Source organism: Aulonocara stuartgranti (genome assembly GCF_965226115.1).
Source record: "Aulonocara stuartgranti genome assembly, chromosome: 9".
Lineage (NCBI taxonomy): Eukaryota > Metazoa > Chordata > Actinopteri > Cichliformes > Cichlidae > Aulonocara > Aulonocara stuartgranti.
The window spans coordinates 7063094-7076085 of NC_138960.1; the positions used below are offsets into that span (position 1 = coordinate 7063094).

Below are 12992 nucleotides of genomic sequence, written 5' to 3' on the forward strand. Positions count from 1 at the left end.
AGCTGGAAGAAACCTCTGGCTGGTAGTTGTGTGTGGAGAGTAAGAGAAAAGAAGGAGAGCACGGAGAGACAAGCACAAAGTGCATACTGGGAGAGAGAGGAGGCAAGAGTTGATATTATGGCAGCATATAAAGACACAGGGAGGAAATACAGAATGCTAACAGGGCTTACCAAGCATAGGTCCAGGACCCAAGGAGTCAGAGGGGTTCCCTGGTCTTATTCCAAAAATATATTACATTGTCCAGAGTGAGGCACAATAAAATAAAGCAAGTCACTCTACAATCCAGTGCCAAATTTAAAATTTTGTCTTGGTCATTTACAACAAGTGGAGATACTTATAATTGACCTTGTTTTATGACGGGTCACACCACAGCTCCAGTGATTAATAACAGTGCTGGGTCGTGTCCTGGCATCCCCTTCCAGAAAGTTACCCACACATGAAGAGCCAGACTTTGGGGACAGTGCTGGAGTTGATCAACTGCTCCAACGTGCAGCTTTCTGCTGGGGTGTCTGACCAGGCGTTGATGTCAGGAATCTGTTCGCACAGTTTCAGGCATTTGCCATATGGACCGCATGTCTGACAAGAAGAGAGATTTAGGAGGCTCACGGTGTTCATCACTTTCCGGTGATATTTCCAGGAATAGCTCTGACTGAATTACAACGCTGTTAGATTTAAAACCTCCAAACATCGTGTTTATTAATATGCATGACATTAATATAAATAACTAATAGCCTTTTTGCTTTTTCGTAACACAAAACTAAAGATCTTTGTGTGTGAAGAGATCCAATATGTACCTCCTGCTCCACCAGTGATTCCTCTGACATCAATGCAATATTAATGAACATAACTGAGGTTCTTAGATGATTTAACAACTATTTTATTAACTGTTGTGTTATTTACTGAGTCCAGTGTTAAGTCTTTACCCCTTTGTTGCATATCTGGTTTCATCCTTGTACAGACACAGCATGACATCCCTGTTATATTATGTGTGCGTCAGATGTTGTCTCTCATACTGTGTCCCGTCTCTCTGTTCCAGAAGTTTGGCAGCAATCAGTCTAAGCCTGAGTTCACTGTGGATCTGCGCGGGGGGACAGTGGAGTGGGCCTCCAAGGACAAATCAAGCAAGAAGCACGTCATCGAGGTGCTGGACCCACTGGACCTGCTCCCAACTCTCAGCTCTTGTTTTTTCAGTCATTTTCGGTTCAAACATGTCAGAACAAGCTGAGCTGTTTTGGCTTTTTATCCTTTCCTCCTCTAGCTGAAGACCCGTCAGGGAACAGAGCTCCTGATACAGTCTGAGATCGACAGTGTCATCAGTGACTGGTACCGCGCCCTTACAGAGACCATCAACACACATGTGAGTGGAGGACACAGAAGCTTTACCTTTAATTTAGATACTTTTCCCACAATTCAGTGCAAGTCCAGCCAGAGCTGAAATCCCAGTTTACACCTGTTTAAACAAACTGCAGTGAAAGGTTAAATATTCAGGAGTGGACAGAATAAATAGAAACTGAGAGCAAATTCATTCTGAGCCAGCTTAAGCTAACAGCATGTATGTGTCTTCCCCGTCCAGGCGTGGGAGTCGGATGAAGCCATTGAGGAGGACATGCCAGAGTCTCCGGGAGCTGAGAAACAGGACAAGGAGAAGGAGCACCGGGACTCTAAGAAGAGCCGAGGTAAGTCTGCGAGTGTCCCTGCGCTACAGAATGGACATTCAGTGTGTTTGCAAAAGAGATGCACTCACATGGAGCCTGTCTTCCTACAGCAATGAAGAACTCTGTGAGCATGGATTCATCAGACCAGAAGAAAACCAGGATGAAGCTCAAGAAGTTCCTGACTCGTCGACCCACATACCAGGCTGTCCGAGACAAAGGATACATTAAAGGTAAGCGGACAGCAGCTCTATGCACGTGACTCCAGCGAGAGTGCTCTGTGATGTTCCACCAGACGGGTGAAAGATGGAAATAAATGTTTGTGCGTGCTCACAGATCAGGTGTTCGGCTGCAGTCTGACCAGTCTGTGTCAGCGGGAGAACACATCAGTGCCCAACTTTGTCACAATGTGCATCGACCATGTGGAGAACACAGGTACGAGCCCCCCATATATACGCATATGTCACACTGCTTATTATTTTTATCGATTTTTATATACAACTTCACAAATGCAGACATTAAGCTCCCCCATTCTAATCTAAAGACTCCAGAATATGTTGCTATAAATCATGCATCACCATGGCGATGGTTTCGGCTCAGTTTTATTTCATGTTCAGCCAGTCGTTTGTTACAGTTGCATTATTTTTTCACACACATTAAACAACAGAGTTCCAGAGGTTAAAAGTACACGAGCCAATTACCCGAGTCGTAAACTGGAAGAGGCTGTGTAAAAGTATTTAAATGGAAAAAATGTTTGAAAATCAGTAAATACAAAAATAAATAGATCTTCCAGCCGATGAGGTTACATAGACACAGGCCAGTAACATGACCTGTGTCCAGGTCATGGCGGAGAGAGGCAGAGTCTTTCAGAAGTAAACTCAGGTTTTCTGCCACTTCAGCCAGTTCAGAATATTAAACATCTGTGTGGAATTTCAATTGTTTTTAAATTGTTTTTGCTTCTGATGCTGCGACTTTCTGTATCAGGCGTAATTTTAGTCTCTTTCAAGCATCAACTCAACTGTTTTCATTCAGACTACCTGCAGTTTGTTCCAGAGCAACACAAAGCGAGGCAGTGAAGACAAAAGCATTTGATCAGTCTCTCTTTGTTGGTGCTGCTGCTTTAAAGTCAGGAAACATAAACGCGGCCTTGTCGTTTACACTCCCTGCTCCTGTCTGTGTTCCCTTCCTCTCAACTACACCCACAGGTCTTAATATTGACGGCTTATATCGAGTGAGCGGGAACCTGGCAGTGATCCAGAAGCTTCGCTTTGCTGTGAATCATGGTAAGATCTAGTTACACTGTATCTCTATATGTGATGTGATGTAAAGGGTCAGCTTTCTGGTAATAGTTGTGTTCTGCCTTACCTCCTCGTCATCTGTCAGATGAGAAGGTGGATCTCAATGATAGCAAGTGGGAGGACATCCACGTCACCACCGGAGCTCTCAAGATGTTTTTCAGGGAGCTTCCAGAGCCTCTGTTCTCATACGGATCCTTCAATGACTTTGTGAATGCCATCAGTGAGTTATACGGTTAAAATAGTGCCGCTCTCAATCTTTAGGTTAAATCCTTTGCCTGGTGTGACCACAAGGTGGCACTGCATCCATGTGTTTTCGCTGATTCTGCTTCTCCTCTTCAGAGTGCTCCGACTACAAGCAGCGAGTGAATTCAATCAAAGATTTAATCAAGAAGTTGCCAAAGCCCAACCATGACACAATGCAAATCCTCTTCAAACACCTGAGGAGGTAAGCAGTGCGCTGGGACACTTTCCATTCATCCATTTAATAAATAACTTCTTCAGATCCTGAAACCTGTGAAATTTCATCACTGTCTTCAGAAGTGAGAGAGTCATCAGTCAGACTTGTTCACTTCTAGGTTTCCCAATTGAAGTCGGATATTCTCTGAATTAAAGCCACTGTGTTGTATGTTAGTTATTTATTACTGTGTATTTTGTTATACACTAAGGTATAATGACAAAACATTGTTTCAGCCCAGATATAAATCATTTTACCCTGAAGATCCATCAAATAAAAACAAATATTCGGACCTGTGTCTGTATCAACACATGGGAAAAGTACAGCCTGACAACTGTAACCAGCCCATCCCAGTGTGAAGCCCAGGATCATAACTAGTTGGCCAACTCATCAGCAGTCACTTTGAAAAATATAACTGGTGATAAACGTTTATGAGGAACATCCAACACGGAGAAAGTAAACGCCTTCAAGTGTGTATTCTCTAATGCCCGTCCTCTTTGATTTATTGGGTCACGTTTTACTTGAACGAGTTTCACACGCGTGGCTCAAACGGACCCGTTCAGCTGTTTACTCTCCCTCGTTCCGATCAGCCTACATGCAAACACAAACTTGAGCCAGCTGTGTATTCTTGGCTCACTGCAGCCAGTGGCAATATCATATGTTCACAATGACATTTGCCTAGCTTTCCAATTTGCATTTATATGGTGCCGTGTTTGCTGTAATTCAGTACCTGTGAAGTGGTGTTTCATGAGGAAATTTATAGCGTGACATTCTGTATATGGAGGTCTACATATATCAGCAGGGGGATTTAATCTGCCTTCTTTTTTCCTTCGCTCCATGAATATGTTATTGTTTTGTGCATCTGCATGCAAGGATGTAGATTCTATTTAAAAAAGCTATTATGCTCTTGCCTGGAGCGTTCTGTCGTGTTACCGAGTTTGCTTCTGCGCTCCGGCTCGAGCCTTAAAGATGTATGTAATGCACTTTTCTCCAGATGAAACCGGAACGCCGGCGAACATCTGAAGCTGTTTATAAAACGTGCAATCTTTAAATCTCCTCTTCTCCCCATTCTCCTCTTCTCTCCAGGGTGGTGGACCACGGAGAGGCCAACCGCATGACCACGCAGAGCGTGGCCATCGTGTTCGGACCCACGCTGCTGAGGCCCGAGACCGAGACGGGCAACATCGCGGTCCACATGGTCTACCAGAACCAGATAGTAGAGCTTATACTGCTCGAGTACGAAAGTATTTTTGGTAGGTAGAGGTGCCTACTTAGGAAGAGGATGCCACACTTTTCAAACACGGACTTGTTTTCCATTTCCCCTCCTCTCTTTTGTTTCTGGACTGAACTGAACATTGCTGTGGACCAAGCAGAAAAAAAATTCCTAAAGTGTTGCACTTGAAGAAGTTTTGGAGATGATTTAAAAGAAAAAAACAAAGTGTATAAATCTCACCCACTTGTTCAGTTGCCATTCCTGCTGCGAGTAGTGGGGCCAGATGAGTTTTTTTCAGAGTGGTGCTGCGATGACGTGTGGACGATGTGGTGGATTTGAGTATTCAGGTGTTTTTCACATACACTGGATTCCCTGTGGCCAGTAAATGAAAGTGGAGCTGCTCGCACCTCTTGGTGGAATCCGACCAGCAGTGGTTCTGGTTTCTGTGTCGTGAAGCTTCCTTTGTGACGTGTGAGCCCTTTGAGTATTTGGATGAGGTGGAAAAAGAATCAGTGTTAAGCTAACAGACTGTCTTTTGGCTCTTGGATGAACTGGAATTACACTTATCCCACTTATTAGTGACACCCCCGCCCCCACTTTCAACCAGTGTTGGCCATTAACCCTTTGACACACGAGTGTGCCGAGTGAGGTAAATGGCATCAAATCGGAGCAGAAGCATCCCTGTGTTGCCACTTTGTAACAAACTGTGTGTCGTGTAGTCTAACGTGCTTTGGTAACATTTGCGTTAAGCCGGCCGCGGTCCTTCGTGAACTTCATTAAAACTTCAGTGGCGAGAAAGGTCGCCAACCTCAGTCCTGGTGTTACTGGAAACCAACAAAGCGGACTTCTGGGAACTTCAGTGTTACCATTTCACATGAATTTGCTGACCCTTCTCCTCACGTAAGCTAATATTACAAAGTGTTCAGACAGGGGAACATGGCGCCCGGCTGTTCGAACGCAAAGAAGAGCCTTTAAACCCTTTCGGAGCGTATGTACAGGGAAAGAAAGTAGCTGTTAAACTGTCGTAGTGACTGAGGTATGTGTGCTTTTGATGGCGAACCAGTGAAAGAGTCTGACTTTGTTGAAGTTTGAATCAAAAACGTGAAAAATAGACAGATTGTGAAAAAGAAAAAAAAACCCGTGACCGACTGTTACTTTTGTTTGCAGGTGTATCTGGAGTGTTTGCGCATGGTCAGGCATACATTTGAATGTACTTTTCAGGCTAACTGCTGTTTGTGAAATTGCTATGTCTAATAAAAAACAAGACAAACCCACGTCGGTGTGTGCTGTGGTGGATGTGAAGTGAAGAAAAGGTTAGCAGGCTGTTTAACCTTCAATCAGCTCTAAAGCTTCCCCCCTTTCCCTCGTCTTTAATTACATAATTGAATTAATCTACTCAGCACTGATATCCTGCTTATTGAATTGAGTGATTAAGCTTTCATGTCTCAATCAATTATTTTCCTACCTGTTAATTATGAAATGAAACGTCGGTGTATTTCTGGAGATTTCTTGAACGCGGCCCAACCTCTGCCGCTCCACTTCCATTAATCTGATTTCTCCGTTCTTCAAACGCCGTTTTTGTCGTTACGTCTCAGGTCAAACGTGGCTGCAGACCTGAAGGGTGTGGATTAATTGATGTCTAATTAGGTAATTGCCACAGTGTCAGTTCTGATTAAGAAGCACGAAGTGGAGCAAACTCTGCTTTGCTGAAAGCCACACAGAGCCTGTGTGTATATTTTCTGTAGTTGTCTCCATATCTGGAAGTTTCCAGAGTGGGTTTGCTTTAATCTAATTTCGTTTTTATTAGCGCCAGTGTTTAATTTTCCTTGATTTTTGGAATGTGGCATTTGTCGGGGGAATGCCACATCAAAGACGTCGACTAAAGACACCTCCCGTTGTTATAGTTTCAGAATATCCTTGTTTTCACCTTGTTAACTTTAACCTCTTTTTCATATCATTTTTTTGTGCATATATATATATATATATATATATATATATATATATATATATATATAATAGTAGTAGTTTCTTGGCCCGATGAGGCTATTTAATGACAAATTAAGTCAATACATTTGGTATCTTTTCACTGAAACTCAGTATGAGGTCCAAAGAAATGTTAATGGAGTAAGGACAGAGCAGAAACTTTAAGAGTAGCCAAATTAGCTACAAAGAAAACCAAAAGGCCTGAAAGACCACAGCAGGCAACTAAACTCTTGGGGAGGTAGGTGTATCATAATCAGTGTTAATGTCGTGAATGTAAACAGCGTTTACAACACGGTGTAAACCTTTGCCTATACTAAAAACAGCAAGGGTAGATTGGACTGACAGAAAACGTGAAAGTACGGTGGCCTGGAGAGGTCAAAAGCACCAGCGAATAGAAAAGAATGCAAAAGCTCACACACACATAAAGAAGCACAACAGAACCTATGTTGTGTCCTCACACAACATGGTGACAATCAGCTGCAGATGTGACAGAAAAAGTCTTCACAGATGAAACAAAGATTAACTTCTGTCAGAATGATGAGAAGAGAAATGATCCAAAGCTTTCCACAGCATCTGTGAAACACGCTGAAGGCGATGTTATGGCACAGGCCTGGCTGTCAGCAGAAACCTGTAAATTGTGTTTGCCGATAATGTGACTACTAACAAAAGTAGCAGGATGAACTAAAGTGTACAGGACCGCTGCTCAGATTCAGCCGAATGCAGCAAAACTGATGAGACGGCGCTTCACACTGCAGATGGATAAGCCAAAGCAAACCGCAAAATCGACCCAAGAGTTCCTCAAAGCAAAGAAAGGAGTTCTTCAATGGGCAGGTCAAACACCTGAAGACAGCAGCATAGCAGACGATCTCACTCTTACCTGGTTTTCAGGATCTCCCAAATGCTTGCTGTTGGTGGATTCCCTGGTTTGATTTAACATTTCAGCCTGTACATTAGCCCGCAGACATTAATGTGAGGGTTTAGAATCTATGACTGACCGTATCTCACAGATGACAAAAGCTGTGCGATGTGTGACATCATGTGTGAGTCACATGTATGTTAGATTTTTAATACTGTAAGCAGAATACCTCGTGTGACTTTTCCCTCTTTCTTGGCAGTATTTATCTTCTGTACTTTCTCTAAGGGAGTTAAACAGAACTTTTCATCCAGCCTACAGGCTCTTTTCTTTCCACCACATGCCCTCCTCTGATTGAAGCCACTACTCTGAACCACCTCCGCTCTCTTTGCCTATGTGTTAATTTATTGCAACAGGTTTAACTCATACCTCAGCTCTGGCTCTGTTTTGACAGGACGGACCACCCTGGATTCAACAAACGTGTCAAAGGTAGGCAGCACTGAGTCGTGCACCCCGCTGAAAACCGCAGGCTGTTAAAACTGAGATGCAAGGAGGAGGGCCCTCAGTATTTCCAAATGAGAAAACAATTAGATCATTTCTATAATTCATGGATGTGACCACAGCGCAGGCCTGGAGAGGCTTTGAGTGTTTGAAATGCTCCGTATGCTTGCAGTGGTTTTCAGGCCTGATCTGCTCCGTGGAGGCCGAGGTGTGGGCAGGTAATGTGAACAAGCCATTATGGAGCATAAAAGATTTATGGATCTTCTCCCCCCCCCCCCCCCCCCCCCCCCCGCTTCATTTGCAGGTGGGCTGTCAGCAAAGTGGCTGAATGAGGAACAAAATGGTTTGGGAGGTTTTTCTTTTTCTACTCTGTGGTAAAGACATTTTTACCAACTGCTTTTACCAATAGCTCAGAGAGCAAGCGTGAGGTGCTGTTAGCTCAGTGCTGCAAGATGAAGACATCCAAGAGGAGACTTTTAGATTCCATGATGCTGATTGGTTGTTGAGCTGTGCAGCAGTTAGAGCGTTGGAGCTTTTAAACGTTGTGTTTTCTGACTGACAGTTAATTTAATTTTTTTTACTACACAGGTTTTCTTTCTTTCTTTTTTGTTTCTGGTGAAACGGGTTTGTTGAAGATCCTAATGTGCATTAGAAGTGACGTTTCATTTGACAATCCAGTCCAAACATCTCTTTGACAGATGAACTAATGTTCCTCCACCTCCTCTGCATCCATCCACCAGCCTGCTACGCCACCATTAATGATTTCTGTGGCAGCAGCAGGGCGACATCACTCAGCGCTGCAGTTTCATGTCTGATAACACAAACTTAGACGTCTGCTGACACTGATATGAACTCGATATGTTTTTGAAGCTGTTAATACAGAATGAATGCACCTAATATAATGTCACCTATGTAGGGGTGGGCGGTATAGCCTCAAAATTATATCACGATATTTCATCGAAATTTGCAATAATGATATTTATGATGATATAGTTAAAAATACTGAATGTTGTATCAGTGATTGAAGCTTTCAGGCAGCAGCATTTGTCAGGGCAAACAAAGGGACCGGCATCTGTGCTCATCGGCGACCTGATTCACTGTGTGAATGAATCCATCACAGTGAATCAGGTTGTGTAAGAATTTCAAAGTTATAAAGTGTTCTACAGGTTGTAGTCTGCATGATTGTCAACTATATGCTGCTATATCACTGGTTTATGTTTGCAGTGTAACATTTTTTTAATTGGTATGTACTCAAATATTGGATTTTACAGGCTAATACTCAAACAGTTTTTAATGTATCCGTTGCAAATAAACTCATGTCTTTTTTTTCTCTGATGATAAAAAAGACCAGGCTTTTATTCTTTTTCATTCCATGTGTATTCAGCTAGCTAATACTCATAGTTCATAGTAAGTAAAAGCAGGGAAGTTTTCAGACTTTGATCCTGTTGTTGAGATATTCAGGGCTAAACACTGCTGCAGATTTCAGTGAGCGAATAACAGCCCCGAAATAGTCAACACACCATTTTCAGAAAACACAAATTATTTCATATATTAAGTTAAAATTTCATATATATTCAAACCTTTGACCATGAAGGTTTTATTTAAATCAGAGGTGAAATTATTCAAAAATAAATTTGCTCATTTGAGATGTAATGACCTTTAAACTAAACCTGTGGTTACAAAAACACTTCCTGTCCAGGGGAAAACGTCCTGTGGCCCTGACTTCTGTAAGCACTTTCCGAGTGGGTGTATTTGCACTCACCCATTTCTGGTTACATTGAATAAAACGAGTGACAGAAGGCAGTATTATCAAGTTTGTTGTCACTATTGTAGCTATTCTCAGGTATACAGCATATATGCTGGACTCTGTTGTTTTACACTAGTATAACACCGCAGTTCTTTACAAGTACCTATAGCAGGACTTTTTCCCCTCGTGTCCTATCAGTCATTTTGTAAAATGATGCTGTTTTATATTCTTTCTTTTTTTTTTAACCTGTGACTCTACCGACAACCTCAGACCTTCGGCAGCTCCTCTAGACTTCCTAAATGCAGCTGTTTCACTTCCATATGACAAAAACCACACAAACTGCTATTTCTGAGCTCAACTGGAGGGATTTTTAAACGCATTTGAGCTGTGAGCACAACATGTCCAAGGTTCTATAAGTGCACTGGGGTTTGGACAAACACTTTTCAGAGAGAGATCACATAACCTGGAGACATAAAAGCAAAAATGTAGATGAGAAAGCATTTCTTCAGTTATTTGAGAGAGCTGGCCTTTAACACGGCCCACACACTGTAACATTTTTAATGTGAGGGTAAAATTTAAGACAACAAAAAAAGGGGGGTGCATTGAAGTCTGCACGTTCCTACACTGTCTAACCAAAGATGGTGTGAGCGCATACAAGTTTAACATCATGTGCAAGAAGAAGAACCAGTTCCTGTTGCAGAAATAACTCATTTTGCCAGCGCGCTTGAACTCAAAGCCATCCTTTATCCAAATGTGCTGTCATAGATGCAGCGCGTGGCTGACTGGGCTGTGTTCTCGCATGCATGGTGATGCTAAGTAAGCGTGTAAGTATTCCAAACGTCAGCCCGACTCGTCGTTGTTATTAATGAGCTTCGGGTGGCAGGAGTGGATCATTTTCCATGGAAATTCAATGCATTTTAAATAGCGGTGGATCAACATTCCAGGCCAGGATTTACATAAGGTAATTGCAGGATGCTGAAAGCACCTTCTAGCTGGCAATGGACTTTTTCCCCCCCTCCTCCTTACCTTCAGTAATACAATCAAGTCCATTAAGTAGGCAATAAATACAAGGCAAGACTGTATCAGCATTCCATGACAGATAATGGGCTCTCTCCAGAATATCTATTTATTTACCCTTGGACAGTTACAGCTGCTGTTGTAGCAGACACACACGGGTAGTCTAAACCCGCCTCTTCTGCTCCAGTATTTTCTCTTGTTGTCAGTGAGAATTGAAATGAGGCAGCTCTTAGGAAAAGAGGGTGAATAGGAGAGACGGGGCCTCCTCCTTACACCTCTCTGAGGTCTACCTGCGGCAGCTGCAATGGGGGTCTGGGGAAATTAACTGTAGATAGAGCGAGAACACAAAGACAACAGTGGCATGCTGTATATATGCAGAGGTGGAACGGGACTTCAATCAACTCGAAGCTTTAAAAAAAACACATAAAAAATACTTTCTTTCCTGGCTTTGTCAACTGGTGGTTAAAACCTCATGCTCCAGGCTTCAATATTAATATCAAGTACAGCGTCTGCTTTCCTGTGACGACGAGGAACACGTGGCATAGGTACTTGTTGGCCTCTGTAGGTCTGTGACACAGCCTGTTCAGCAGCTCATTAGAGAAATGGGCTGAGCTGGCTGCCCCTCCCTTCATCTGCACCAACACTCTCCCTCCCTTTTTTTTTTCTTCCCCCCCGGAGACCTTTGAATTATGTGCCAGTGGCATGTATGGCTTTTGGGGGCCATCAAGTGATGATTACACTCGGTGTGTTGCTTTTAATTGATGCAGGAATCAGAAGCAATCGGCAGCAAAGGGAGAGGCTCCTCGTTTGGAAATGAGGGCAGCTGTGAAGTGATCTTCCAAGCCTGGATGGAGATGTGAGGTGGAGGTTGGCCGTGATAAGTACTGACAGTGAGACAAAGGAAGAACTAGGTGCTCTGATTAATGTGAAAGGAGCTGGATTGGGGGGGAGGTGGGGTGGTTCTGTTTTTCCTTTCTCTCTCTCATTAACACTGTTGGCTCTGGAATATGTTAGCTAACAGCGCATGTATTCCCCTGGTGGGGCCAGTCTCCGCCGAGGCTGTAATTAGGACATTTCATCCACAGCCTTTTCAACGCAGCTGTCTGATTGGTGGAAAAGGCCCAGCGTAATTACAGAGGCCCTGGGCCTCCAATGCTGTCGGGCGAGGAGAGGAGGGACCCTAAACAAATCACAAACAAGAATTCAATTAGCAGATCAACAGCCTCACACGTGGACGTCCGCGTCGACAAGCCACTTTTGACAGTTCCTGCTTCTGGTCTGAGCTCGGGGAAGTTTTCTTTCTCTCACCGCAGGTAGACCTTTCAGAGGGAGGGCTGCGCTAGTTTGCCAGCTCTCTCATAAGCTCATTGGATTTGCTCCTGTGCCAATGTCTTACTTAATTAGCCTGCACATCTTTACGGGCATAAATCGCTTTTACATCACTGCCAACGGAGCGCACCGCAAAGTGGGTCGATCATATATTATGTTGATCCTCCTTTGGCGTGGTTAAAGCCATACATTACATTTGAATTTGTCGAAGAGCTGAGGACCCCCTGGCATAATTCTTCTTTGTTGTGCTGTCAGCGCTAATCTCTCCCCAGGGGTCTCAGCATCAGCTCTCTCTTTCTTTCCCGTCGCTGCCCCCAGATCGGATGAGTAAAGGGACGTGGGGGATTGAGCCAAGCCAGGAGGGCACCCACACATCTCTCATCACCCCACCGCCCCTCCTAATGCGCAAACCTGCCTCCTACCTTCCCCGCTCAGGCCTCGACTCGGGGTGTTTGTGATGAAGATGACACATTTGATCTGCCTCTCCCCCTTTTTTTGCTTTGATACCTTCCCACACTCCTCACTTTCGTCGTCACCATTGCCACGAGTTAACAAACTTTACAGCCAGACTAATCGGTGGTGTGAAAGGTGGTACTCGTAATGACTGTGCAGCTCCCCTCAGCTCAACATTTTGTTGTCTTTCAGCTTAGACTGAAGCATGTTAGGTTAAGTGTGAATGTGAGTGTCTCTCTGATTGCCAATCTATTCAGGGCATTCGCATTGACTTAGCAGTGTCCTAGCATGCTTCTCTTCACTGGTTAACTTTTAGCTTAGCATTATCTTTTATATTAGGGCTTAATTACAGAGCCCCCCAGGGGACATGGGAGAAAAAAAAATTAGGGAGGAAAAAAAAAAATTAGGGAGGAAAAAAAAAATTAGGGAGAAAAAAAAATTAAGAATGGACTTGAGATCTCGCAAAAGTATTGCGAGATCTCGCAAAACTCC

The 12992-nt window shown here is 43.5% G+C and overlaps 1 protein-coding gene across 3 annotated transcripts in view; it reads left to right on the forward strand.

Moving 5' to 3' along the window:
• Positions 1–5891, forward strand: part of arhgap12b (Rho GTPase activating protein 12b) — a 63039-nt gene extending 57148 nt beyond the window's left edge. For 2 of the 3 annotated variants that reach the window (XM_082545597.1, XM_082545598.1), the window contains 9 exons: positions 1040–1141; positions 1259–1357; positions 1574–1676; positions 1766–1885; positions 1989–2087; positions 2858–2935; positions 3036–3170; positions 3290–3395; positions 4491–5891. In XM_082545597.1, the coding sequence (XP_082401723.1) occupies positions 1040–1141; positions 1259–1357; positions 1574–1676; positions 1766–1885; positions 1989–2087; positions 2858–2935; positions 3036–3170; positions 3290–3395; positions 4491–4665 (1017 nt within the window). In that variant the 3' untranslated portion in view covers positions 4666–5891. Of the gene's footprint in view, positions 1–1036; positions 1142–1258; positions 1358–1573; positions 1677–1765; positions 1886–1988; positions 2088–2857; positions 2936–3035; positions 3171–3289; positions 3396–4490 lie in introns of all 3 variants that reach the window. The other variant, XM_082545596.1, reaches the window with a different exon arrangement.
• Positions 5892–12992: the final 7101 nt, after the last annotated feature.